Genomic DNA, 27590 nt, shown 5'->3' on the forward strand with positions numbered 1-27590 from the left:
CGGCACCGAGATGGGCCTGAGAGACCGGCAACCCCGGAGATAACGGGACGGGGGAAGCACCGGGTCCGGGGCTGCAAAACCACCCAACGCAGAGCACAGGGCACAGGGCACAGTGCCGGCCCCAGTCCCTCATTTCTGGCGTTTGTAGATTTTCCGTGCCAGACCGAGGAAGATCTCCTTGGGGAGGCGGTTCGAGTGCTTCTCAATCAGCTCCTGCAGGCGCCGGTAGCTGCTCTCCTCGTATTGCTGGAACGCAGCCCTCATCCCCACGGTCTCATAGAGTTCCTTCACCTTTGCCACCTTCTCAGGCTCCTTACGGCCGTAATTCTCCTGCAAACACAACACAGGGAGGTCGAGGGGCTGCGTGGGGCCTCTGCAGCTCTGTATGCTGGGCTTCAATAAGGCCAAGTGCTGCAGCAGCGGAATTGGGGCAATCCCAGGAGGCTGTGGATGCTCCAGCCCTGCAGGCATTGGAGGCCAGGCTGCATGTGGCTCAGGGCAGCCTGGGCTGCTGGTTGGAGACCTGCATACAGCAGGCTTGGAGCTGATGGCCGTTGTGGGCCTTTGCAAACCAGGGTATCCTAGGATTCTATGATGATTCTATGATTATGGCACCCTATGAATCCCTATGGCATCCTATGGATCCCTATGGCACACTGTAGGGTCTAATGGCTTCCTATGGATCCCTATGGCTCCCTATGAATCCTTATGGCACCCCATGGGTTCTCTGGGCAGCCTGGGCTGCTGGTTGGTGACCCTGCACACAGCAGGGGTTGGAGCTGATGGCCGTTGTGCTCCTTTGCAACCCAGGCTATGAGTCAATGATTCTATGGGTCCCTATGGCACCCTGTAGGGTCTAATGGCTCCCTATGGATCCCTATGGCACCCTACAGGTCCCTATGGCACCCCATGGGTTCTCAGGGCAGCTTGGGCTGCTGGTTGGCGACCTGCACACAGCAGGGGTTGGAGCTGATGGCCGTTGTGCTCCTTTGCAACCCAGGCCATTCTATGAGTCCATGATTCTTTGGGTCCCTATGGCACCCTATGGATCCCTATGGCTCCTTATGAATCCTTATGGCACCCCATGGGTTCTCTGGGCAGCCTGGGCTGCTGGTTGGTGACCCTGCACACAGCAGGGGTTGGAGCTGATGGCCGCTGTGCTCCTTTGCAACCCAGGCCATCCTGTGGTTCTGTGATGGGGGCTGGGCTGTACCTCCAGGAGCTGCCGCTGCTCCGGTGTGACGCGCTGCAGGCACTGCACCACCAGCCAGCTGCACTTGTTGTCCTGGATGTCTGTGCCCACCTTCCCCGTCAGCTCCGGGTCCCCAAAGCAGTCCAGGTAATCATCCTGCGCAGGGATGGGAAGCTCAGCCCCACCACTGCTGGGCAACACGCGGGGTGAGGGGAGGGAGGGCTCCTACCTGGATCTGGAAGTATTCCCCCATCTCCAGCAGGATGGCTTTGGCATTCTCGTGTTCTTCCTTACTGTCAATCCCAACCTCAGAACGGGGAGGGAAAACCAAAAAGCTTTCAGCATCCGTTTTTTACCCCCTTTATGTTCTGTAGAAGCCGCCCTGCTGGTCGGAGTGGCGCCGAGTGTTGGCAGCCCGACCCCTTCCTGCAGAACTCACCATGTACATGGCAGCAGCCACGGGGAGGTAGAAGGAGTAGAAGGCAGTCTTGTACTTAACGATGGCTTTGTACCTGTGGTGGGGGGTGGTGCTCAGTGGGAAAGGCCCTCGAACTGCTGCTCAGCACAGGAGGAAGGCAGCGTCTCCCTCTGAGCCACCACCGGGTCCTGACACTGAATGAGGTTCGTTGCCCAAAGATGACAGCAGTGCATTGGGAGCCGCCTGTCTGCTCTGCAGCCTGGAAGGGACAGCAAGCAGAGCCAACCACAGCCAGGCCAGCACTGCCATCCCCTTGGGTTTCTTTACCTCTCCTCACTGAATTGACTCAAATCCACTTTGGAAATGGGAGCTGTGATGAGGTCCAGCATCTGCCCGAGCTCAGTCTGGTAGGCGGTCTGAAGAGGAAGGGTTTTATTCACTCAGTCCCCATGAAAACAACACAACCCCTCCACTTCCAGCCCAAACTCGGCTCCTCCCATGCCTGGAGGAAGGACACAGCCCAGGACTGGAGGAGAAGCCTGAGATCTGAGGTGGGTCAGCCCCAAGGAAAGCCGGGGGGTCCAGGGGACCTCACCTGCAGGAAGAGCTCCAGCAGATGCACGTAGTACGGCTGCTGCCCACAGTATTTCTTCAGCATTCTGTACACAGAGGACTCAAGGAGGAAGGCGTCATTGATGGCATCCAAACCGATCCCCTCCTGCACCGGGGGAGGGAGCACGAAACGGTCACAGCCCAGCCAACCCTGCAGCCCCCCCAGGCTGAGGGCAGCCCCCTCCGCTCCCACCTTCTTATACCAGCACAGCTGCCCCCGGCGCGTCAGGGACTGATCCATGATATCATCGGCCACCAGGAAGAAAGCCTGGAACTGCAAGAGGTGCGTTGGGGGGCTGCCGGGGGGCAGAGGGACCCCAGCACAGCCCCAACCCGCAGCACAGCCTTCGGCTGAACACTCACCAACTCGATGCACCAACCCACGGCCAGAGCACGCCGCAGGCTCTCAGCATCCTTCTGCCCCGGCCCCGACAGCTCCCGGAACGCAGCCACCACCGTCAGCCCTCGGTTGCATTTCCCACCTGGAGCGTTGTACTGCAGAACCTGCGGGGAGGGGCGGTCAGTGGGGGCAGAGCTGATAACTGCAGCTCCCAGGGCACACTGCTCCCAGCACCCAGTGATCCCAGCACCCAGTGATCCCAGCACCCAGTGATCCCATTGCACACCGGTCCCAATACCTGCAGCTCCCAGGGCACACCAGTCCCAGCACCCAGTGATCCCATTGCACCCACTGATCCCAGCACCCAGTGGTCCCATTGCACCCAGTGATCCCAGCACCCACTGATCCCATTGCACACCAGTCCCAATACCTGTTGCTCCCAGGGCACACCAGTCCAGCACCCACTGATCCCAGCACCCACTGATCCCATTGCACACCGGTCCCAGTACCTGCTGCTCCCAGGTCACACCGATCCCAGCACCCAGTGAACCCAGTACCCATCGGTCCTGTTACCCCCTGGTCCCAGTATCTACTGATCTCAGTAACCACCAGTCCCAGTCCCCACCAGTCCTGAAAGCTGCCAATCCCAGCACCCACTGGTCCCAGCGCACACCAGTCTTGGTACCCACCATCCCGGTACCCACTGGTCCCAGTACCTGCTGGTCCCTGTTACCCACTGATCCCAATACCCACAGCTCCCAGTACCTGCCAGTCCCAGTACCCAGTGAACCCAGCACCTGCAGCTCCCAACACGCGCCGGTCCCAGTCCCTCCTGATCCTGGTACCAACCAATCCCAGAACCAACGGGTCCTGGTACCCACCGATCCCAGCACCCACCAGTCTTGGTACCTGCCCGTCCCACTGCTCCCAGTACCCACAGGTCCCGGTACCCACCAATCCCAGCACCTGCTGATCCCAGCACACACCACCCGCTACCCACTGGTCCCAGTACCTGCCGGTCCCGGTTACCCACCGATCGCAATATCCACGATCCCAGCACCCACCGATCCCGATCCCCACCGATCCCCATCCCGCCGACATCCTCACCTCCTTCAGCCGCGCCACAGCGTCGCCCACCTCCGGATGCCCGATCCCTTCCTCCGTCAGATCGCGGACGATCTGCGGGAAGAACCCCACGAACTCCTCCCGCTCCTTCTCGGCCGCCGCCCGCTTCCCCCCATCGGCGCTCATTGCGACCCCGACGCGCTCAGCCCCGTCCGCTCTGCGCCTCTTCTTGCCCCGCGACCTTTCCGAGCGTTCCGCCCGGCGCTGCGCGGGGCATTCTGGGATTCGTAGTTCTCAACGGAAGCGGCGCGGCGCGGTAACGCCGCCGTCGGACCGCAACTCCCAGCGTGCCACGCGCGGGGAGGAGGCGGTGCCTGGCGCACCTGGCGTCTGCGCTAATTGGAGAACTCCATCGTATGAGGATGGGTCCAAGGAGGCTGAGCCAATAGGAAAGCTCTAAGGGCGGGACCGAGGCGTGTGATTGGTGGAGAGAGCGAATGGAGCGAGGGCCCGGCCAGGGCGCGGGGGCGCGGGGCGGGTGGGGTCGGTGCCGCGGGGCGGTGGGGGCGGATGGGGGGCGGTCACCCAAAAGGGGGGGGGCTCCAAAAGGGGCGGCACCGCCACCACCACCCCCCCTTTGCCCCCCCCGCCATTGGTGCTGTGCTGAGCCGCCGTAATCCGCTCAGCTCAACCATTGCCGCTGTAATCAAGCAGTGCCGCGTGTTAATCCTCCCCCCCCCCAGCACGAGGATGGGGTGGGGGGGCTCCGAGCGGCCCGAACCGCCGGGGGGGGGGAGGGGGGGAATGAAGGGATGGACTTTGGGGGGGGTGGGGGGGGGATGGCATTTCCACGGCATCGCCCCGTGGGTTTCGGGCAGCGCCGTCGGTTTTGGCTCCGAGCGCTTCGCTGTCATCGAATAATCGAATCAGAGCGAGATCGTTAAGCGGCTCCGAGCGGAGCCCCCCGACCCCCAACCCCCCCCCCCCCCCGAGACCTCCGTTAATCTCCGCGGTGCTGAAATTCCGCTCTGCAATCAGCGCTACCGACCCCCCCGACCCCCCCGCCCCGGGTTAACAGGGAGAAGGGGAAGATGACCACAGGTTAAACAAAATCCCCGGAGCCCAAATTGCAAAGGGGGGGTTGGGGTTGGGTTAGGGTTAAGGGTTAAGGGTTAGGGTTAGGGTTAAGGGTTAGGGTTAAGGGTTAAGGTTAAGGGTTAGGGTTAGGGTTAAGGGTTAGGGTTAAGGGTTAAGGGTTAAGGGTTAGGGTTAAGGGTTAGGGTTAAGGGTTAGGGTTAAGGGTTAGGGTTAAGGGTTAAGGGTTAAGGTTAAGGGTTAGGGTTAGGGTTAAGGGTTAGGGTTTGGGTTAGGGTTTGGGTTTGGGTTAAGGTTTAGGGTTAGGGTTAGGGTTAGGGTTAGGGTTAGGTTCAGGTTAGAGTTAGGGTTTAGGTTAAGGGTTAGGGTTAGGGTTAGAGTTAGGGATAGGGTTAAAGGTTTTGGTTAGGGTTAGGGTTAAGGGTTAGGGTTAAGGTTTAGGGTTAGAATTAGTGTTAGGGTTAAAGGTTTTGGTTAGGGTTAGGTTTAGGGTTACGGTTACGGTTAGGGTTAGGGTTATTTTAGGGGGTGTTGGGGGTTGGGGGCACTGCTGCTCAGCTTTTACCCGAGGCTGAGTGGGGACGACCCCCAACATATCCAAATCCCCCCCCGCCCCCCCGGGGGTCTCCACGTGTTCTGTGCTGCAGGTGTTGGGACCCGATGGGACCCATTTCCTCCCCCCCCCCCCCCCCCCCCCCCGCTCTGAATGAGACTCCGCAGCCCGGCTCTGAATCTCTCTTTATTATGGAAACCCATTATGTACAACCAGCAGAAAAATAATAATAAATAATAATAATTTAAAAAAAAAAAGAAAAAGAAAAATCAGGGAACGGGGTGTTGGATGGGATTTTGGGGGGAGGGGTGAGGAGGATTTAAGTCCGTGAAAAAAAGGCAGTGTTGGACGTCCCCTCCGACCGCCACACGCGTGGTTCCCACCGCGCTGCCCCATCGCAAACGGTGCGGGGGGGGCGACGGGGGGATTCAGTTTGGAGGAGGAGCGCACGGAGGGACGCGACCCCAACCCGCTGCGTGGGGCCGCTGAGCGGCTGCCGAACCCCGGAGCGCAACGAAAGCAGCGCGGGGGGGGGATGGGAGGGGGGGTCGGGGAACACAGCTCTAATCGGGACTGCTAACACGGCGGAGCCCAAAGCGACGACGAAGCGGAGCTCAGCTGCTCGACGGAGCCACGATTCACACTCACACGTTGCTGGCTGTCGGCTCGGGGGGGGGTGGGAAGAGGCGGTCGGATGTGGGGTTCGGTGCGTCTCGCCGCATCCCCGGCCCCACGGAACGGAGGAGCCGCACCGGGAGCAGCCGCCCATCCCCGGCTCGGCGCCTCGCTGCTCCGGGACCGCCGGCTCCAGGCACGCGGTCCCGGTGTGTTCGGGGGGGGGGGGTCCCGGTCCCGCCTGGCCGCAGGCACTGCTCCCCGACCCCCTCTGATCTCAGCCCCTCCCGTCCCAACCAGCCGGGCAGCTCCGTGGGGCTGGAGGAGGGGATGCGTGGGTCTGGCATCACCCCGACCCCGGGTGCGGGGGAACGCACGGAGTGTCCCGGCTCTGAGGGAGACCTGCGGGCAGCTGGGACCCCGCGAAGGATTTGGGGTGAGGGCTGTGCCTGCAGGAGGGCCTCGAGGGGCGGCGATGGAGCAGAGTCCCAAAGGAGAGCCCCCTCCTCAAAAACCCGGCGCTGCCGCAGCTCCGCTCACCTCCCCGCCCCTCCGACGCCGCCGGGTCTCGGCCGGTCGCTCCGTACCCACGGGGTTCACATGTTGGACGGCAGTTTGGGTTTCCCCGTTTCCACTTCAGGGCTGAAGGCCACGGAGCCCTTACGGGAGGGAGCCGCCGCCGGGCGGGGCGCCGACACCGGGGATTGCGGGGCGGGAGCTGCGGCCGCGGGGCGGTTCGGCTGCGCCGGGGATCCCGAAGGCATCTGCTGCGGGTGCGGGACCCCCGGACCCGGCTTAGAGAGGAGTCCGGAGACCGAAGGGGAAGACCTGCGGGCCAGGTTCCCCGCGGATTTCCTGCCCTGCTGCAAGGAGCTCCCGTCTGCTTGCTGGGCGACTTTATTGGGCAGGGAGGGCTGCGAGGCAGAGAGGAGGCGGACGTCCTGCGTGAGCCGCCCGACGGGCAGCCCGTGGATGCTCCGGTGCTTCACCAACTGCTGAGGCTGCATCAGGAGCGAGATGTGGGAACCGGTGGCTCTGGACAGGCTGTAATGGAGAGTCCTCCCCGCCGGCGGCTCCGAGCTGGGGGAAGGGGCTCCCGCCGCCTGCTGCAGCAGAGAAGTGGAGACGGAAGCGCCGCGGGACTTGGAGAGCTGCGGTTGGGCTCCCGCCGCCGCCGCCGGGGGCTGCTTGGCCGCCATCTCCCCCTTCTGCCCCACGCGTTGGGGGCCCTGAGCCCCGAGGCTCCCCTGAGCCCCCGGCCGCTGGACGCCGCTTTCCAGGGGCGCCTGGGACTGCAGCATGGGAGAAGACGGAGAGGCGGCGGCGGGCGTCTGCAGGTGGGACGGAGCCCCGGATGGGGAGCTGACGGAGGAGGGCCGAGAGCCCCCCAGGCTGGGCTGGGAGCGACGCACCGGTTTGGTGAGCAGCGTGGCCTCGGGAGAAAGGGGGCTGGAGATGGAGGAAGGAGGCAGGAAGATGTGGGCCTGCAGGCTGTGTTGGTGGGTCAGGGCGATGGCCACGTTGGTGGTGGCGGCGGCCGTTTGCAGCGGTGCGTGAACCAAAGGCTCCCAGATCACCGGTTTGCCGCTCAGCTCCCGGCCCAACGTCATCTGCTGCAGCTCCTGGATGTTGTGAGCCACTTTCACGATCTGCTGGATCATCTCGGTGTTGATGGGCCCCGCGCTGTGCTCGGCGCGCTTGCGGAGCAGGATGGAGTTTTTCTTGCCTGGGGGAGAAGCGGTTGGTGCGAGTGAGGCAAAGCGCTGCCATCGGAGGCACCGTTTGGGGGTGGGGAGGGGAGGGGCGAGGAATCTTCACTGGGTTTAGGGGTGGAGGCTTTGGGGAGGGTCCCGGCTTCAGCGCTGAGGGAGAAGCAGGAGCAAAGCCCCGGTCCCAAGAGCTCCAGGATGCATCTTGGGGCCGTTTGTCCTCAGCAGGAGAAGGGGGATGAGGACGAGCAGGGGGACGATGCCAAGCAGCACAAATGTGAGCAGCACAGCCCAGCACAGCCCAGCTCTGCCCAGCACAGCCCAGCACAGCCCAGCACTGCCCAGCACTGCCCAGCACAGCCCAGCACAGCCCAGCACAGCCCAGCACTGCCAGCACAGCCCAGCACTGCCCAGCACAGCCCAGCACAGCCCAGCGCAGCCCAGCACAGCCCAGCACTGCCAGCACAGCCCAGCACAGCCCAGCACTGCCAGCACTGCCCAGCACTGCCCAGCACAGCCCAGATCCCAGCTGGCAGCAAAGCAGATCCCTGCAGTTGGGCTCCAGCCCCCCTCCTCGTCACTGGACCCCTCTGGAGCAGACGGAGGGGTTTGGGGCAGCTCCTCACCTATGCGGTCCAGGCGGTCCATGGCCACGGTCTCGAAGGCTCTGCGCATCATGGGGTATTCCTCCAGCACCTCGTTGAAGTTGTCCACAGACAAGGAATAGAGGCGGCAATACGTGTCGGCTCGCACGCTGGCCGTCCGCCTGCCCCGCGTCAGCAGGCAGATCTCTGCAGAGAGAGATGTGGGGGTGAGGGGGGACGAGAGGCTCAGCACCGGCCTGGCAGCCCCCCGTTGCTTCATGGAGACAGAGAGCAGCTCCAGGAGCTCAGACAGACACAGCCACAGCGTTCAGAATGCCTCCCATTTCCCTCTGCTCCCACATCCCGTATTGATGCAGAAGAGCCAGAGGAGCCGCAGGGATGAGCAGGGGCTGCAGCAGCTCCCTGCAAAGCCAGGCTGAGGGAGCTGGGCTCGTTCAGCATGGAGAAGAGGAGCTGGGGCTGAGCTGAGTGCAGCCTGCAGCGCCTGCAGGGAGCCTGCAGCCAGGAGGGGAGGCAGCTCTTGGGCAGGGGAGATGAGAGCAGGCCAGGGAACGGCTGGGAGCGGAGGGAGGGCAGCTGGAGGCTGGGGGTCAGGGAAGTTGTGTGCTGGGAGAGCGGTGAGGGGCTGAACAGCTGCCCAGAGAGGCTGCGATGCCCCGTCCATCCCTGGAGGGGTTGGAGGCCAGGCTGGATGGGGCCCTGGGCAGCCTGGGCTGCTGTGAGACGTGGGCAGGTTGGTGGCTTTGCAGGCGCTGTGGGGTCGCAGCTTCGCCATCGCTGAGCTCCCAACCCAAACCATCTGTGATTCTGTCATCCCCTCACCCCCAAAGTAGGAGCCGTCGGACAGCTTGGTCTCCTTGTTGCCCTTGGTGAGGATGCTGACCACCCCGTGCTGGATGAAGTACATCTTTTTGCCCACGGTGCCCTCACGGATGATGAAATCTCCAGGCTGGAAAACCTCGAAGCGCAGCTTGGTTAGCATGGCGGTGACGAAGTTGGGGTCAGCGTTGGCAAACAGCGGCATGTTGGCCACCAGGTTGCGGCAGTTGAAGTTGATGATCTCCTGTAAGGCGAGGAGCAGCTCAGTGTGGAGCAGCCCGGCCCAGCACCAACCCCACCGCCCTCCTTCTCCACCAAGGGCCAATCCTGCACCTCTTTGAGCGGCTCGCTGAGCTCCCCCAGGATGTTCTCCTCGTCGAACATCTTGCCTTGGTAGCGATGCTCGTAATACTCGTGGATGCGTTGGCGGGTGTCCCCGGGCAGCTTGTGGAAGGACATGTACTGCTCCACCTGCTTGTACTGCGGGGACAGCATGGAGCACGTCGGGATGAGGGCGCCGTGATGGGGCTCCGGAGATGCCCACCCCACAGCTCCCACCCCAAAGCTCAGCCCCAGGATGGAGGGCAGGACTTCACCCCTATGCTGGGTGAGCTGCAGCACCACCCATGGTTCATCCCAACCCAACTGGGAGCCCATAGACTGGTAGAATCCCCCAGGTTGGAGAAGACCTTAAAACCATCGGGTCCGGCACGCAGCTGACCGTCCTCCCCTGCCTCACAGCCCTCTGCTCAACCCTGAGCACCGCATCCAAACGCTCCGCAAACACCCCGGCCGTGGCGCCTCCACCACCTCCCCATGCAGCCCATTATTCCGGCGCTTCGCCAGCCTTTCTGTACAGCAGTTCTCCTTCCCGATGCCCAACCCAAACCTCCCCCGGCCACGGAGGCCGTTTCCCTCGTCCCGTCACCGGTGAGAAGAGCGCAGCCCCGCCGTGCCGTAGGCGCCTTCAGCCGCTGGCAGAGAGCAGCAAGGTCTCCTCAGCCTCCTCTCCCCCACACCAAACAGCGCCGTTCCTTCGCTCTCTCCTCACGGCCCACCTTCTCCAAGCCCTTCCCCAGCCTCGCTGCCCTCCTCTGGCCCCGCTGCAGCCCCTCCACGGCCGTTCCGTACCGAGGTGCCCAACCTGAACCCAGCGCTGGAGCTGAGGCCTCACAAGCGCTGAGCGCAGGGCAGGACGACCTCCCTGCTCCCCTCGCCGCTCCTGATCCCAGCCAGGACGCCGTTGGTTTCTCGGCCCCCTGCGCACACTGCAGGCTCGCCTTCAGCCCGCTGCCATCAGCACACCGAGCTCCCCGTCCATCAGGCAGCTTTCAGCCGCTCCTCCCCAAGCCCGTAGGGTCGCCTGGGGTTGCTGTGACCAAAATGCAGCAGCCCGCACTCGGCCCTATTGAAACTCATCCAGGTCACCTCGGCCCATCGATCCAATCTGCCCAGATCCCTCTGTAGATCAACGCTGCCCCCGAACTCGATGTTGTCCATCCCGCCGCCCTCCCCAATTCCTGAGCGCACGCCAAGGACGGGCAAGCTGCACTTTGCCTTCTTGACCCCGTCGTGACCAAACGAGCCCCCCGACGATGGGGGCACAGCCCAGCCCCCCCTTGCTGACCTTCTCCTGGTATTGACGGCGGGACGAATCCAGCGACTGGATGAGGGCCGTGGCGTGGCCGATGAACATGGCGTAGCAGGTGGCGCCCACAATCATGCTCAGCATCGTCAGCCAGACGTCGGTCATCCCCTCGGGCGCCTGCTGGCCGTAGCCGATGCACAGCATGTGGCTCATGGCCTTGAACAGAGCGTGCGAGTATTGCTTCCCCCAGGAGTCGTTCTGCAAGGAGAGGGAGCAGCTGGAAGGAGCTGAGCCCCCCGACCCCCCCGGTGCCCCTCCTCAGAGCCTGGACCCCTGAGCATCTGTGGGAAGGAAAGCATTCGATGCAAGCTGAGGGCACAGCTCTGCACAGGACGGGTTGTGGGGGGGTTCTTAGACGTGAAATTCCTTTCATCCAACTCCAGCAGCAGCCAAGATAGAAACGGGACGAAGGAATCTCTCCTATGAAGAAAGGCTGAGTGAACTGGGTCTGTTCAGCCTTGAGAAAAGAAGACTGAGAGGGGAGCTGATCCAGGTCTGTAAATATCTGAGGTGTGTGGGGGCAGAATGGCGAGGCCGGACTCTTTTCAGTGGGGAGTGGAGACAGGAGGAGGGGAAACGGCCGGAAACTGCAGCATAGGAAGTTGTGCAGCAATGTGCGAAGGAACGGCTGTGCAGTGAGGGGAGGAGCAATGGAACAGGCTGCAGGGAGGGGGGGAGTCTGTGGGTCCCAACATGTCTCTATGGGTCCCAATGGGTCCCAACGTGTCTCTATGGCTCCCAACGTGTCTCTATGGGTCCCAATGGGTCCCAATGTGTCTCTATGGTCCCACTGTTCACTGGCACAGGCTGCCCAGGGAGGTTTGGAGTCTCCTGCTCTGCAGATGTTCCAGACCTGCCTGGATGCCGAGCTGTGCGCCCTGCTGTAGGAACGGCTTTGGCAGGGGGTTGGACTCCATGAGCTCTGCAGCTCCCTTCCAACCCCTACAATTCTGTGATGCTGTGATTCTGTGAATGGCCCCAAACCGCCCCGCTGCTGCCACGGGGGGCGGCTCCAACCCTCGGAGCGTTGGGGACTCACCACCATGTGGTTGATGGAGACCCAACAGTCCTCGGGGAAATCCTGCAGCATGGGCACCAGGAACTGCAGGCAGCCGTCCCAGTGGCACAGCAGCAGCATCATGCCGATGAGGTTGAAGATCCTCACCACGGCGCTGGCCAGGTCGTACGTCATGTGGAAGATCTGGGAAAGGGGAGGGAGAGGAGCTGCAGAGAAAACACATCCGTCCCCCTCTATGCCCCCAGGGCCGGGGGATCCCCGACCGACAGCAGGACCCCCAGAAAGGGGTCTGAGACCCCCGGGGGGAGGAGAAAGGGGGGTCCCACCTCCTCCCATTGATGGATGTAGCGGATGAGACGGGAGAGGCGCAGCAGGCGCAGCAGGCTGAGGATTTTGGTGAAGCGGACGATGCGCAGAGCGCGGGCTGTTTTGTAGACGTCAGAGTCAACCTGCGTCTCCAGATCGACGATGAGGAAAATGTAATCGACCGGGATGGAGGAGATGAAGTCGACCAAGAACCAACTCTTCAGGTATTTCATTTTGATGGTGTGGGGATCCAGGATGATCTCCGTGTTGTCTTCCACCACGATGCCCGTTCTGAAGTTCAGGACGAGGTCGGCCAAGAAGAAAGTGTCCGAAAGGACGTTGAAAACGATCCAGGGAGGGGTGTTTTCGTCCTTGAAGAAGGTGATGCCCACGGGGAGGATGATCAGATTGCCCACCATCAGCAGCAGCATGATGAGGTCCCAGTAAAACCTGCGGAATGAGGTGAGAGAACAAATCCAGGATCAAAGTTGGAGCCCAAACCGTCACAAAAATGAGAGCTCGGGGCTTAGAGGGGTTTAGAGAGAGCTCAGCTGGTGGTGCAACGAGGGCAGGAGCTGTGGGGTGGCACAGGGACTCGGATTGGGGGGGGGGTCTGCATGGACCCCACGCAGCCTTCAGTCCGAGCCCGATTTGTGCTGATGTTCTGCATCCCCATCCACGGCTAAAAGCACCTCGGGATCCCAAAAGGAAAGCAATGCGTGCGTCCCACATCTCTGCTCTGCAGCGGGGCGAGGGGGGGGGGGGGGGGGAAGAAGAAGTCGCAGCACCACGGGGGTCCCGCGATGTCCGCCCCCTCCCCCCTCTCCCCCCCCCGGGAAGGGGCTGGGAGCTGGGAGCCCTCCGGGGGCCACGGCTGGATCTTTGGGGGGGGCGGAAAGTAAAACCTCATCATCCCCCCCCCCCCCCCAGCAGAGCCGCCGCCGCCTCCGGGAGCTCCTGACTCAGATTTCGGCTTAAGCTCTTTAGGGCAGCGCCCGTCCGTCCTTCGCTCGGCGTCAGAACGGGCACGGCTCGCGCTGCACGGCCTCGTGTCTCCCGGTAATGTGATCAACCGCGCCGTAATCCCGCCCGCTCGGCTCCGTGTCACCTTCAGCGTTTAGGGGTCACCAACTTGAGGGCCGTTCGGTGGGGCTGGGAGGCCTCGCAGCTCTCCGTGCCGCGGGGATGCGGATCCGCTACAGGTGTCGGGGCCGCGGGTCGGGCCGGGGGCGTCGCCGGTGTCACGGAGATGGCAGCACGGCCGCTTCGTCCCCCTTACGGAGCGCCCACCCCATATGACTCAACATCCCCGTGACGCCCGGGTCCTCCCCCCGCGGTCGTCCCCGAGCTCTCCCGGTGTCACGGAGCTCCAGGCCCCACTCCCGGGATGGAGCCCACGGTGCTGGGCGGGGCCGCACCCTCAGATAGAGGATGGGAGCAAAGCCCGGCGACCCTCGGCTCCTCCGCGTCGGGGGGGCCAACCGGGGAGCCCCGAGGGAACGGGAGGGGACGAGGCACGGGAAACTCGGCCGAGTCGTTTGTGGGGCTGCGGCGGCGGTGGGGACGCGCTCAGCGCAGCTCTCGGTCAGGAAGCACGGCGGAACCGGTTGCCGAGGGGGAAGCCGCCGCTCGGCGCCGGTGTGGGGATGGGGCAGAGCGGAGGGAGCCCCGCACTTGTTGCCCCGGTGAGGCGGAGAGCGGCGGGACCGCCTTCAGCACCACGGACAGCGGCGGCGGTAACGGGCGCCGGGATCGGAGCGCCGGGATCGGGACCCGGTGCGGCACCGAGGCCCGGCGGGGGGAGCGGCTCCCGGGTCCCACCTGAAGTCGCTGTAGGGGTGGATGATCCAAGCACCGGCCGACTTCACCCGCTGCCGCTCGATCTCCACGGCCCGGTGGCTGCCGAACATGCGCAGCGAGAACTTGTTCACGGCGGGCTGCAGCATGGCCCCGAGCTGCCGCTGCACGAACGTGCCCGTTCCCGTTCCTGTTCCCGTGCCCGTTCCCGTTCCTGTTCCTGTTCCCGTGCCCGTTCCCGTGCCCGCCGCCGCCGCCTCGCCCTCCGCCACGATCTGCTCCGCCGGTGAGGCCGCGCCCGGAGCCCCGGCTGCCGTCCCCGTTCCGCCGCGCCCCGCCGCTTCCCCATCCAGCACCGGCGGCTTCTCCCGGGGCTCGGGGCTCCGGCCCGGTGCCGCGTCCATCCCGCCGCCGCCGCCGCCGCCGCGCTTCACGTTTCCTTCAAACGCCCTTGCCCAGGCGCCCTGCCCGCCGCCCCGCCGCACATGCCCGGCCCCGGGCGGCCTCACGCTCGCCGCCCCCCGGGGGTTCGGTCACCGGCTGCGTTCCCTCGCCGTGCCCTCGGCTCCGGCCCGCCGCCCGCCTGTTGCGCACGCCCCTCAGCTTGAGCGAATCCAGATCCCGCCACCAGCGGAGAGGCTCCGGCGGCACCGGAGCGGCGGCACCGAGCAGCGAGGCCCGGGCGGCGGCGGCGGCGGCAGCGGCGGTGGCGGAGCGGGACCCCGCGGCGGGCGGGGCGGGGCGGGGCGGCGCGGGCGGGTCGGTGGTAGGCGTGGTCTAGGCGAGGCCACGCCCACATGTAACCTACAGCCCCGCCTACGGCCGCTGCCGCGTGACGTCACGCGTGCGTACGTGCGTCGTGCGTCTTGCGTCGTGCGTGGCCTGCTGGGACCCGGATCGACGGCGGCGGGGTCGGGGCGCGGCGGCGGTCGGGCCGAGCGGCGGAGCCTGAAGAGCCGGAGCGGGGCCCGGGATCCCCGGGGGCCCACGGCCGCCATCACGGACTTCCTGTGGGATAAGCGCACCGGGCTGGCTGCGAGGACGGTGCGGATCGAGGCGCGGCGGGGCGGGGTTGGGCCGCGGGGATCCCGGGCCGCGCCGCGTCTGACGGCGGCTCCGCGCTGAGGCCGCGGGGCGGAAAACCGAGCGCTTCCGGGGCGGGCCCGGATCGGCCGAGCGGGCCGCGGGCCGGCGGCGTTCCCCGCCCTTCGGTCCCTGCTTTCGTTTGGCGGCCGAATTCCGGCTTGTCCGCCCTCGGCGCTCCGTGACGCCGCGGCGCAGCGGCCGGTGTTGGCCCCGCCCGACGGCTGAGCGATGCCGACCGTCCCCAAACCGGTTCCGGAGCTGCGGAACGCCCCGCTGAGCGCTCGGATGGCTGCGGGGCTGCCTTTAATTACAGAATCACGGCATGGTTTGGGTTGGGAGGGACCTCAAGGGTCGCGAGGCTCCAAGCCCGCACCGCGTGCAGGGCTGCCGACTTCCATATCTAACAGCAGCCCAGGCTGCCCAGGGCCCCATCCAGCCTGGCCTCCACCACCTCCAGGGATGGACGGGGCATCACAGCCTCTCTGGGCAGCTGTTCCAGCACCTCACCGCCCTCACAGCAAAGAATTTAATTAAAGGCTCCCAGCTCAGCTCTGGTGCTGGGATGGCACAGCCTTCAGTACCTAAAGGGAGCCTGCAGCCAGGAGGGGAGGCAGCTTTTGGGAAGGGGAGATGAGAGCAGGACGGGGAACGGCTGGATGTCGAGGGAGGGCAGCTGGAGGCTGGGGGTCACAAAGTTCTTTGCTTGAGGTCCCTCCCAACCCAAACTGTGCTGTGATGGCGATGAGCTCCGCAGGTTGGGAATGGGGGAGGTGCTGCCCGTAGGGATGCAGTGCTGTGCTGACATTTACTGGGGGGTTCTCATTGCTTTTGGCCCCAGTGTCCCCCCCTGCAGTGCAGGGCTGTGAGCTGCCTTTGGGGTGAGGTCTGCAAGGCTTCCTGAACTTCTTTCTGTGTGCAGAGGGTGTTTCTGCCCCTCATATCCAATAGAACCTCTGTGCTTGGAGTGGAGGAGTGCAGGGGTAGGGGAGCAGAGCTGTTTGTTTAGCAGCAATCACTGAGGGGGCTGCAGTGCTGCTGCAGGGGCTTTGGGGCAAGCATTGGTGGCGTCCTGAGCTGCCTTTTGTCTTCCTTTGGTTCTTCCCAGCGCTTCTGGGATGGCGTTGGTTTATCTGGAGTTTATTTGGGGGAGGTGGAAGCACTGCAAACCTTTGGGACAAGCATTGGTGGCATCCCAGCCTTTTGTCTTCCTGTGGTTCTTCCTAGTGCTTCTGTGTTCCTTAGGACAGTGTTTGGAGTTTGGGGGACATGGAAGCACTGCAAACCTTTGGGACAAGCATTGGTGGCGTCCCGAGCTGCCTTTTGTCTTCCTGTGGTTCTTCCCAGTGCTTCTATTTCCTGGGATGGTGTTTTTGGGGTTTATCTGGAGTTTATTTGGGGGGAGGTGAAAGAGCTGCGAAGCTGAATGCTTCTGGAGCTGTGAATGTTAACGAGCACGGATGGGAGGTGCAGAGGGAAGCACAGAGCCTCAGTCCTGGCCCACGTGGGCGCTCGCAGCTCCTCCCACATGAAGCTCTGGGTTTTCAGGGCAGTTTTTACCCCCTGCCTGAACCCAGACTGTTTCCTCCCCCTTTCCTTGCCCTGACGGCTCTTCGCCCCGCTGCTTTTCCTCCCTGTGTAATCCTAACTCCGTGTCTTCTCTGCAGATGCCTCATTCCAGAAGGTTCCGCTCGTCGGAGCGCAGCAGCCGGGGCAGCTTCCACGAGCGTTACAGGAGCCGCAAACACAAGAGGCGGCGGTCGAGATCCAGCAGCAGCGAACGTGAGAGGAGGCACCGGCGGGAGGGCAGCTACCACGTCCGCTCCAGGAGGTGGGTGGGGGGTCGGGGAGCGGCCCTGAAGGGATCCCCTGTGTGGGTTGGGGGTGGTCAGCCCACCTTTGGGAGCTGTGTGCCGTGTTGTGTTTGTGGCTGGGAAGAGAATGGGAGAATGGCCTGGGTGGAAAAGGAGCGCGGTGATGATTGAGTGTCAACCCTCTGCTGTGTGTGCAGGGTCGCCAACCACCAGCCTGGGGTGCCCTTGGGATCCATGGGGTGCCATTGGGATCCCTAGAATCATAGAATGACCTGGGTTGAAAAGGACCACAATGACCATCAATTCCAACCCCCTGCTGTGCGCAGGGTTGCCAAGAGTCCCGCAGGGACCCACAGATTCCCCCGCAGGGACCCACAGATTCCCCCGCAGGGACCCACAGATCCCCCACAGGGACCCACATTCCCTTAGAGCCCCACAGATCCCCCAGTGGGACCCATGGGGACACATAGAGACCCATCGAGACTCAGAGACCCACAGAATCACAGACTGGCCAGGGTTGAAAAGGAGCACAGTGACCATCAGCTCCAACCCCTGCTGCGTGCAGGTCGCCAACCAGCAGCCCAGGCTGCCCAGAGCCACATCCAGCCTGGCCTCCAATGCCTGCAGGGCTGGGACGCCCACAGCCTCGATCCTCCACCTCAAACCACTCTGTGTGATCCTCCACCCCGTTCTGTGATTCCTTATGCGTGTTCCTCCAACCCACCCCATTCCTTATGCGTGATCCCCCTCCTCTCATCCCCTCCCCAGCTACGACGACCACTCGGCAGACAGGAGGGCCTACGACCGCCGTTACTGCGACAGCTACCGCCGCAACGACTACAGCCGGGAGCGAGGGGAGCCCTACTACGACCCCGAGTACCGGCATTCCTATGAGTACCGGCGCTCCCGGGACCGCGACGGCAGCTACCGGAGCTGCAAAAGCAGCCGGCGTAAGCACAGGCGGAGGCGGCGCCGCAGCCGGTCCTTTAGTCGTTCCTCATCGGTGAGTATCGTGCTGGGCCGGGCCTCCCCTGTAACCTTTCTCCTGCAGGTGGAGACTTGGGGTAAGTAGAAAACTCGCTTTCTAACCTCGCTGTTGGATTTGGCACGAGGAACGGTTCGGGGTTTGGCCGCTGTCCTGATGCGGCTCGGTTGCGCCCTGTCGCTTCCAGCGCTGCCTCGGTGCGAGGACAGGAGCGGCTGGCAGGGCTGGCGCTGCCCTCCAGGGTGCTGCTGCAGTCCAACCCCAATTCCAAATTGCTTCCTCCTTCATCCCCTCACAGCTCTGCTTTCGTTTGCCGCTGCTCGTTAAGGGCTGCGAACCCCGGCCAAGCAGCCTCTGTGTGAGGTTGTTCCCGACCCCGCAGAGCCCAGGCCATTGCAGCAGGACTCTCTGCTCCCTGGCTCGGGCCCCGTGGCAGGAGCTCCGGCTCGGAGCTGAGCCCCGTGGCAGGGCAGCTCCTTTCGGGCGGCCCGAAGCATTTGGGTGTCAGGCGAGGGGATGCAGCCTGTGCTCCGCTCGGCTGGGCAGAGGCAGCGACCAGCTCAGGCTCTTCCCGGCAGCGTCCCCAGCCTTCCTCTTCTCGTCTGTTCTGCCGCTTCTGTCGGAGCCCAGCCGCGTTCTCTGCTCTGTGCTGGAGCTCTCGCTGTTGTCTGGTCCGTTCTCACCATGTCCAGGGCCGGGGCTGGGGGCTGCATCCAGCTCCCCAGGCTGCCGTCCGGTTGCTCCCAAGCCTGGGGACGCTTAGCTGAGCTGGAAGCAGGAGTGTTCTCTTCTCTTACCTGCCTCATCCCAGGCTGTCCCTGTTCCCCTTTGGGCCTTTGCTTCTCTCTTGGAAGTCAGCCTTTCCAGGATCAGCTTCTTTAAGGGAGGGCTTAGGAAGGAGTGCCACGTCTGCCCCCAGGCAGTTCTCTCCAGTTCTGGTTTCGGATGGATCTTTGTACCAAGAATCGCTTCCAAAACTCTCGGAATCCATCTTTTGCCGAACGCTGGGGGGTGGAAGGGGAGCGGAGGGGGAGGTCGGAAGGGGTTGGGAGTGAGGGCAGGACGTCCCACCTCCTGCCTCCTTTCCTCCGTGACGACGTGGGGCCGTGCCGATGCCCCCTCTGTGCTCTGTGCTGAGCTCCCAGCCACCCGTGGCTGCTCTGTCACCACTGATCCCGGAGCCCGATGGCGGCCTTGTTCCTCTCCGAGCCCCCGTAGGAGTGAGAGCAGCCCCTCTGCTGGCCCTCATTGCTCTCACGCTGGTTCGGGTGGGGCTGTTTGTAGGTTCTTATTTTTTTTTTTTTCTTATTTTTTTTCTTTTTATTTTCTCTTTTTTTTTTTTTTGCTACAACGAAAAGCAAAAACTGTTCTTTTGTTTTATTTATTTTTTTTCAATTTTCGTTTGAAGTTTTTTTTTTTCTTTTCTGAGCTTAGTGTGTTGTATCTTGACATGTTCCCTTGCAATATCCCTATCGTTATATATTCCTCTGTGCCGTATGAATTGGCTGGGAATCTCCTCCTGCAACCCCTCCTCAATGTGAATTTCCCAACCGCCCAATGCGTGACGCTGCTGCGCCGGTTGGAAAATCTGATTGAATGGTGAATGATGAATTCCCTGGGCCAGCAGCGGAGTCGACAGAGCAGCAGAAGGGCCAAGAGTGTGGAGGACGACGACGAGGGGCATCTGATCTATCGCGTCGGCGACTGGCTACAAGAAAGATGTACAGCCAAATCGTAACATAATTTAGCTCTCTAGTTAAGCTCCCATCGCAGTCGCAGATCTGTCTTATCTTTCTGTTCCATTTTTCTTTCCATTGTTTATTAAAGAGAAACCCTCTCCTCTTCCTTCCCCTTTTGTTTTGTTTCGTTAAAAGCTACGTTTGTATCTTGTATTGTTACTGAAGTGGCAGGGAATTTAGGGCAGCTGCCTCGTGCAGCCGGTGTCAGCCTTCCGCTGCTCCGGTCTCTCAAGCTGTGTGCAGGTTAGGTTTTGCAATGCATTCTCCTCTGCCTCGTGTACGCGCCTCACCCAGGTCCTGCTCACTCTCTCACGCCTTTCTCTCCTCTTTTTTCCTCCCTCCCAGATGAGATTCTCAGCACTTTAGGGGAAGGCACGTTCGGCAGAGTGGTGCAGTGCATGGATCACCGCAGGTACGTCTGGGGGGGGAGCGGGGTTGTGGGGTCACGGAGGCACAGATGGTTTGGGTTGGGAGCTCAGCGATGGCGAAGCTGCGACCCCACAGCGCCTGCAAAGCCACCAACCTGCCCACGTCTCACAGCAGCCCAGGCTGCCCAGGGCCCCATCCAGCCTGGCCTCCAACCCCTCCAGGGATGGACGGGGCATCGCAGCCTCTCTGGGCAGCTGTTCAGCCCCTCCCCGCTCTCCCAGCACACAACTTCCCTGACCCCCAGCCTCCAGCTGCCCTCCCTCCGCTCCCAGCCGTTCCCTGGCCTGCTCTCATCTCCCCTGCCCAAGAGCTGCCTCCCCTCCTGGCTGCAGGCTCCCTGCAGGCGCTGCAGGCTGCACTCAGCTCAGCCCCAGCTCCTCTTCTCCATGCTGAACGAGCCCAGCTCCCTCAGCCTGGCTTTGCAGGGAGCTGCTGCAGCCCCTGCTCATCCCTGCGGCTCCTCTGGCTCCTCTCCCACAGCTCCCTGTCTTGTCTGGGAACCCCCAGCCCTGGACGCAGTGCTGCAGACGGGGCCTCAGAGAGCAGAGCACAGAAGGACCATCGCCTCCCTGGCCCTGCTGCCCCCCCTCTGCTGATGGCGCCCAGGATCCCGTTTGTTTCCCAGCTGCAATCACACCCTGCTGGCTCCCATTCAGCTTTTCACCCCTGGGGACCCCCGGCTCCTTCAGTGCAGGGCTGCTCTCAGCGGCTGCTCCTTTCATTCTGCATCAATGCCTGGCATTCCTGCGGCCCAAGGGCCAAACGTTGCACTTTGCTGCGTTGAACCTCACTTCATTCACCTGATCCCACCTTTCAGGTCTCTTGAGGAGCATTTCTCCTCATGGGTCCCCCGTGTGCTGCAGCTCTTCCTAGAGAGGGAAAGGGCTCCGCTTTGTTCCTCAGCCCTTCAGGATCTGCTTCCTTCTGGCTTCAGCAAGGGCAGAAAGCTGCCCTGCCCGCGTCTTCATGTGATCCTATGGTTCACAGGAGGAGGCTGCTTCAGAAAGCCCTCTGTGGAGCACTGAGCCACGTCAGGAGTGACGATATGAACTTTCTTCTCGTTTCTTGCCAGGGGTGGTGCACGTGTCGCTCTCAAAATCATTAAAAACGTGGAGAAGTACAAAGAGGCCGCCAGGCTGGAGATCAACGTGCTGGAGAAAATCAACGAGAAGGATCCTGAGAACAAGAAGTGAGTGCCCTGGTGTCAGCAGTACAGGAGGGAAGGCATTGGCTCAGCCTGGCTTCAGGGTGGGTGAGAGGCGCTGAGTCCTTTTGCAGCTCAGTTTCTGCTTCTTGGTGGCATTTTGGCTCGGGTTCCGTGGGGTAGAAACGCAGCCAGGAAGAGGAAAGCTGCAGCACGGGGCTGAGTGCTGCCTGCGGATCCTCTCTGCATCAGAGCCTTTCTCCCCAGTCTGTGCGTCAGGATGTTTGACTGGTTTGACTACCACGGCCACATGTGCATCTCCTTCGAGCTGCTGGGGCTCAGCACTTTCGATTTCCTGAAGGACAACAATTATCTGCCTTACCCCATCCACCAAGTGCGGCACATGGCCTTCCAGGTGTGCCAGGCTGTGAAATGTAAGTGCTCCCTGCTCTTCAACCTGGACGTCCCATCCCTGCAGCTCCCGGTTGTGCCCTGGGGGTTTGGAGCAGTGCAGGTTGGGCTGTGATGCTGCTCTGCCGGCTCTGAGGCTCAGCCTTCCTGCCCTCCTGGTGTCGGCTGTGTGCTTGGAATGAACCCTTTTCCTTTTCCTGATGTTTTTGATGCGTGTGGGCTGGTGGTGACCGAGGGCTGTGCGTTCTGCTGGTCAATACGATCGATCTTTGTGCTTCTCTTGAAGCGTTTTGGCCCGGATGACCCCGACTGTTCACATCCAGCCCCATCCGTGGGCCAAACCGGTGCCGGTTGGAGCGAAACAAACCGCTGTTAGCAGCCGTGCTTTGCTTCTGCTTCTCAGCTCTGACTCTGTTTGCTTCCTCAGTTCTGCATGACAACAAACTCACTCACACCGACCTCAAACCTGAGAACATCCTCTTTGTCAACTCCGACTACGAGCTCACCTACAACCTGGAAAAGGTAACGCTCTGCTTGGGAGCTCGGGGCTCGGCTCCTTGCTTTCCTGCCCTTCGCAGGCGGAGGGGTTTGGAGCTGTGCTGGCTGATGGGGGGAGCTGTGGGGAGCTGTGGGGAGCTGTGGGGAGCTGTGGGGAGCTGTGGGGAGCTGTGGGGAGCTGTGGGGAGCTGTGGGGAGCTGTGGGGAGCTGTGGGGAGCTGTGGGGAGCTGTGGGGAGCTGTGGGGAGGGGTTGGAGCTCAGTCTTGGTCTCGGAGCTCCTGAGTAACCAACGTCCTCCTCCGTCACGCAGAAGCGGGATGAGCGCAGTGTGAAGAGCACGGCCATCAGAGTGGTGGATTTTGGCAGTGCCACGTTTGACCACGAGCATCACAGCACGATTGTGTCTACCAGGCACTACCGGGCCCCTGAGGTCATTCTGGGTGGGTACTGCATGCTCTGAGCTCGTTGGCCTCCCGAATCGTTCAGTAGCCGACCCTGGGAGTTCAGTAGCTTAGCCTGGGACATCAGAGTTGCTCCATTTGTGTGCTCTGCGGCCCTGGTTTCGAGGTTGGAGGCAGGCAGCAGCTTGGATCTGGGTGTTTGGCACTGCTGTCAGCTGGGCAGTGCGTCAGGAGAGCGGGCTGAAGTGGGAATCGGTTTTCTGATGGCTTGTTTGCTCTTGAAAGGGTGAAAGAGAGAGAAAGCGAGAGGGGAAGGGGGGAGGATTTGGGATCCTGAGTGGTGGCTGCATCTCTTCTTCACAAAGCGTTGTTTTTTTTAGAGCTTGGCTGGAGCCAGCCCTGCGATGTCTGGAGCATCGGCTGCATCATCTTTGAGTATTATGTGGGTTTCACCCTGTTCCAGGTGAGAACTGTGCGCTGCGTGGCTTCCTCACAAGTGGTGAAAGAGGACGGTGGCTGCTTCCCAGCGCAGCCTGCGGCCTCTGGGACCCATGGAGTTCCCTCCATCACTGCAGTGTTGTAGAGATGACCAAAGCGTTGGCCGGCGAGGGGCTCCTGAGCTGGGGATCCTCCAGGGCTTGGAGGCAGAATGACTGGAATGTGTTCCATGCTTTTCCTTCACGTTTATCTCCCTCAGACACACGACAACCGGGAGCACCTGGCCATGATGGAGAGGATCTTGGGGCCAATTCCTTCTCGGATGATCCGGAAGACCAGGTGAGCGAATCCTGCTGGGCTCTGCAGCCTTCCCGACTCCTTCCTACGCCGTGCTCAGCGTTTCCCTTCAAGGCGTCGAGCTCTGCAGCTGCCTGTTGAGCCGGCCCTGCGGCCCTGGCGCTGCTGTGCTGCGGTTGGGTGCTCGGGTGGCACCTGCAAGTCGTTCCCACCTCTCCTGACAGGAAGCAGAAGTATTTCTACCACGGCCGTTTGGACTGGGATGAGAACACGTCTGCCGGCCGTTACGTTAGGGACAACTGCAAGCCGCTGCGGGTAAGGTGGGGCGGGTGGGAGCACCGGATTGCTTCATCCTTTTCTCATTGCAGAGCTTTACAGTGCCAGCCCCACTTCTGAAGATGGTTCCTGTGGGCAAGGTTAGGCCACTGAAAGGCTCAGACCAGCGTCCTGCTGAAGGGAGCCTTGGCTGGCCCACATAAAACTAGGAAGACTGCGGCAGCCTGAGCTTAACGTGAAGTTGGATGAGGAGGAGGGCAAGGAGACTTCAGGAAGTGCCTGGGAAGGAAAGAAAGGGGGGGGGGGGCGTTGCAATGCAACAGGTCCACGCTTTTCGGGTGGCCTGGAGGTGCAGCTTAGGATCAGGAAGGTCTGAGCAGACCTCCTCTCCCCAGCTTAGCGTTCAGCCCCGCGCAGCGCGCCGTGAGCAGCACGGGGAGCAGCGTCGTCGCCCTGACCTCCCCCTCCTCCCTCCCCAGCGCTACCTGACCTCTGAGGCTGAGGACCACCACCGCCTTTTCGACCTCATCGAGAGCATGCTGGAGTACGAGCCGTCCAAACGCATCAGCCTGGCTGAAGCCCTCAAGCACCCGTTTTTTGACGTGCTGGAGATGGAGCCGAGCACAAAGATGTGGGACTCTAGCAGAGACATCAGCCGGTGACGCCACAGGTGCCATCCTGCCCTCAGATTTTAGCCCCCGTGGAGGCCCGTGCGATTTCTATTCAGACATTTGGTGCTTTTTTTCTTCCTTTCTTTCTTCCTTTCTTTTTTTTTTTGATACATACAAACCTCCCCGGACGTGTTTGTAAAGCTGTTAATATGTGAGATACTGTAAATAGCTCATATTCTATATCGGCCTCTGAGCACTGCAGGCCCCACCTCCTGCTGCCAACATTGCCAGGGGGGCGAGGGGAGGTCTGCATGTCCATACTGTAAATACTTTGGTTCACGTGTTGCTTTGTCTCCTGCTCAACCCTGCGCCCCTCAGTGTACAGAACCCAGGACTCGCAGCTCTCTGTAGCTTCTCTGTTTCCGTGTAAGTTATGAAACTGGTGGGACTGCATGGGAGTTATTTTTTTGGATCGCTGTCACAGCCCATCCTCACACCAGAGTTTTATAAGGATTTTGTACAGTTCTTTGTGGGGGAAATAAATATGAAGTGAAGAAACCTGCAGGGCCGTGCGCGGAGGGGCAGCGGGGCTCTATGGGGGCAGAATGTCGCGGTCTGCTCTGCAGGATTGTAGGGCTGCGCTGCTGCTCCATCTGCCTCCGTCCTGTTTGCCAGCACGCAGAGGGATAAAAGGCAGCCCTGGTTCTGCGTGGGGTTGTGGAGGGAGGCAGGGGGTGACAGCAGCTCGTTTTGATGCACGTATGATCTTGAAGTGGGAGCTGTGAGCCGCAGCATCACAGCTTTGCTGCCTGTACCCAACCCTGCCCCAGTCTCCCAGTGGGAGTCGCAGGGAGCTGCAGTCTGTCTGTCCCAATATAAGAACCAAAACACAAAGTGCAGCGCAGCGTCCAAATCCTGAATGCGCAGCTTTTAATTGCTCTGCCCCGAGCTGCTGCTGGTCGGTCTGCAGTGGAGGATCAGAGCTGTGTCTGCATGGGGCTCCGTCGGCCAAAGGCTGAGCAGTGTTTTGAGCTGGGGATGGAGGCAGCTGCGGGCTGAGCTGTGCTGCTGCTGAGGGGCTGCGGGGCTGAGCGCTGCTGCTCCAGGAGCTGCCAGGTTTTGTCCTGGTGGAGGCTGGTAAGGAGAGGAATCCCCCAGGGCTCTGTCTTGGGAGCAGCGCTCTTTTATCAGTGACGTCAATGACAGAATCGAGTGCATCCTCGGCAAGTTTGCAGGTGCCACCAAGCTGAAAGGTGTGGATGGAGGGTGGAAGGAAGGGCTGCCATTCAGGGGGACCTCGACAGCAGTGAAAGGTGGGCCTGGGGGAGCCTGGTGAGGTTCAACACAGTGAAGTTTGCCCCTTGGGCCGCAGGAATGCCAGGCATTGATGCAGACTGGAAGGAGCAGCCGTTGTGAGCAGCCCTGCACAGAAGGAGCCGGGGATCCCCAGGGGTGAAAAGCTGAACCAGCAGGGTGTGATTGCAGCTGGGAAAGCAAACGGGATCCTGGGCGCCATCAGCAGAGGGGGGGCAGCAGGGCCAGGGAGGCGATGGTCCCTCTGTGCTCTGCTCTCTGAGGCCCCGTCTGCAGCACTGCGTCCAGGGCTGGAGCCTTGGATACCCGCAGTACCGAGCGGCAGAGCGGCTCCGTGCTCAGCCCGGCCCTTGCAGTGCAGGCCTGGCGGCCCGCGGTTTCCGTGCAGGCCCCGGCGCGCCGTTGCCATGGAGACGGCATTGCCGTGGAGCCGCGCTCCCAGCGGGCCGCGCGCTGAGGAAACTGCAGAGAGACCGGAAGTCGGGGGGAGAGCGTGCGCGCCGCCACGTGACTCCGAGCACGTGGTCGCGCCGGGTGGTCGCCGCTTTCGTTCCGGCCCCGCGCATGCGCACAGCCCCCTGCGGTGCGGCTCTCGGGAGCCCCGAGCGGCGCCGGTGACGTCGTGGGGGCGGCGGCCAATCGGAGGCGCGGGGCGGGGCGGCGCGGCGGACTCGGCGGCGGTTCCGCTCCCGGTCCCGGTGCGGCCATGGCCCAACATGGCGGCCCCGCGGTGCTCCCGGATAACCCCTTCCAGGTGCGTGAGCTGCGCTGCTCCGCGGCTCCGCGGCTCCGGGCCCGGTGCGAGCTCCCGGTATCAGTTCTCAGTATCGGCTCCCGGTCCGAGCTCCCCGTCTGAGCTCCCGCCGCGTCTCTTGCAGGACCCCGCCGTGGTGCAGCACCGGCCCGGCCCCGACAGCGCGGCGCTGGACGCCTATAATCCCTTCGAGAGCGGCGCGGTGAGGATCGCGCCCGGATGGAGCTGAACGCTCCGGCGCTCCGGGGCCGTTTCCCGGTCCGTCCGGTGCTCCCCGGCCGTTCACCGCTCTCTTCTCGCTCCGTCCGCAGCCGCCGCCGCCGTACCGCGCTCCGCCCGAAACTGCGCCTCCGCCGCCGCCGGGAACCGCGCAACCCCCGAGGAGACCGAGCCCAACCGAGCCGCGGAACTACGGCTCCTACGGGACGCAGGTACGGAACCGGCGGCCGCGGAGGCGGGGAGGGGGGGGAAGAGGAAGATGGAAACCGAGCCCCGTAACTCTCTCGTAGGCCTCGGCTGCGGCAGCCACGGCCGAGCTGCTGAAACGGCAGGAGGAACTGAACCGGAAGGCGGAGGAATTGGACCGGAGGGAGCGGGAGCTGCAGAACGCGGCCCTGGGGGGCGGCGCCGGTGAGCGGCCGCAGCTCCTCGCCCTTCCCTTCCCTCTTTCCGTCCCTTTTCTTCCTTCTCACCGCTTCCACTCGCAGCCCGAGCCAACAATTGGCCCCCCCTGCCCTCCTGCTGCCCGGTGAAGCCGTGTTTCTATCAGGACATCCCCGTGGAGATCCCCGCTGACTTCCAGAAGACGGTCACTGCCATGTATTACCTCTGGATGGGTCGGTCTGCGGGATGGGGGCCTCAGGGGGGGCGGTTCTGCTCCAAGCCTTGCTTGGGTCGCCCAACCGAGCTCCTTTCTCTCAGCCAGCACAGTTGCTCTGCTCCTCAACTTCTTGTCCTCGCTGGCCTGGTTCTGCGTGGATCCCTCCTCAGGTTCTGGTTTCGGTCTCTCCATCCTCTGGGCTCTGCTTTACACGCCCTGCTCCTTCGTCTGCTGGTACCGGCCCATGTACAAAGCGTTCAGGTGCTTTGGGGGGACCTGATTGCAGCCTTCGGTACCTAAAGGGAGCCCCAAAACAGGAGGGGAGGCAGCGCTTGGGAAGGGGAAATGAGAGCAGGGAATGGCTGGAAGCGGAGGGAGGGCAGCTGGAGGCTGGGGGTCAGGGAAGTTGTGTGCTGGGAGAGCGGTGAGGGGCTGAACAGCTGCCCAGAGAGGCTGCGATGCCCCGTTCATCCCTGGAGGGTTTGGAGGCCAGGCTGGATGGGGCCCTGGGCAGCCTGGGCTGCTGTGAGACGTGGGCAGGTTGGTGGCTTTGCAGGCGCTGTGGGGTCGCAGCTTCGCCATCCCTGAGCTCCCAACCCAAGCAATGCTGTGATTCTGTGATTTATTTTTCTTTAAATGGAGCCTGATTTCCCCAGCAAAGAGCCCCAAAGCGAACAAACATCCCAACCCCACCGCCCTGCTTGTCCACGAGCTCACAGCATGGTTTGGGTTGGGACCTCAAGGATCGCGCAGCTCCAACCCCACAGCGCCTGCAAAGCCACC

General features: G+C 62.5%; 4 protein-coding genes across 5 annotated transcripts; 2 read left to right on the top strand and 2 right to left on the bottom strand.

The window, feature by feature from the left end:
• FDPS (farnesyl diphosphate synthase) lies at positions 1–3813 on the bottom strand (the record flags this gene model as incomplete). The annotated part of the gene is made up of 9 exons (XM_079550912.1): positions 1–330; positions 1214–1348; positions 1422–1499; positions 1632–1704; positions 1938–2026; positions 2206–2328; positions 2416–2496; positions 2586–2726; positions 3670–3813. The coding sequence occupies 9 exons, from the start codon at positions 3811–3813 to the stop codon at positions 130–132; spliced, it is 1065 nt and encodes a 354-aa protein (XP_079407038.1). The 3' UTR covers positions 1–129.
• A 2673-nt stretch (positions 3814–6486) lies between these two features.
• HCN3 (hyperpolarization activated cyclic nucleotide gated potassium channel 3) lies at positions 6487–14196 on the bottom strand (the record flags this gene model as incomplete). Its single annotated transcript, XM_079550937.1, has 8 exons — positions 6487–7616; positions 8226–8390; positions 9027–9267; positions 9357–9503; positions 10651–10869; positions 11711–11872; positions 12016–12445; positions 13817–14196. 8 exons carry the CDS (start codon positions 14194–14196, stop codon positions 6487–6489), a joined length of 2874 nt encoding a protein of 957 aa, XP_079407063.1.
• A 592-nt stretch (positions 14197–14788) lies between these two features.
• CLK2 (CDC like kinase 2) lies at positions 14789–23970 on the top strand (the record flags this gene model as incomplete). Of its 2 annotated transcripts, XM_079550915.1 has the most annotated exons (13): positions 14789–14836; positions 16543–16706; positions 17458–17692; positions 19302–19395; positions 19759–19825; positions 20915–21031; positions 21254–21420; positions 21825–21919; positions 22207–22336; positions 22678–22760; positions 22995–23074; positions 23257–23347; positions 23788–23970. In XM_079550915.1, the coding sequence occupies 12 exons, from the start codon at positions 16543–16545 to the stop codon at positions 23968–23970; spliced, it is 1506 nt and encodes a 501-aa protein (XP_079407041.1). The 2 variants fall into 2 exon arrangements, with proteins under 2 accessions (XP_079407041.1, XP_079407040.1); XM_079550914.1 differs by lacking the exon at positions 14789–14836 and having other exon boundaries at positions 19299–19395.
• Positions 23971–25939: 1969 nt separating this feature from the next.
• Positions 25940–27068, top strand: SCAMP3 (secretory carrier membrane protein 3; the record flags this gene model as incomplete). Its single annotated transcript, XM_079550924.1, has 6 exons — positions 25940–25987; positions 26112–26189; positions 26299–26418; positions 26497–26617; positions 26695–26823; positions 26909–27068. Coding segments are annotated over 6 exons (656 nt in total), but the record flags the coding sequence as incomplete, so codon positions are not given.
• Positions 27069–27590: the final 522 nt, after the last annotated feature.

The sequence above is a fragment of the Tetrao urogallus genome (genome assembly GCF_951394365.1).
Source record: "Tetrao urogallus genome assembly, contig: SUPER_28_unloc_1, whole genome shotgun sequence".
Taxonomy (NCBI): Eukaryota; Metazoa; Chordata; class Aves; order Galliformes; family Phasianidae; genus Tetrao; species Tetrao urogallus.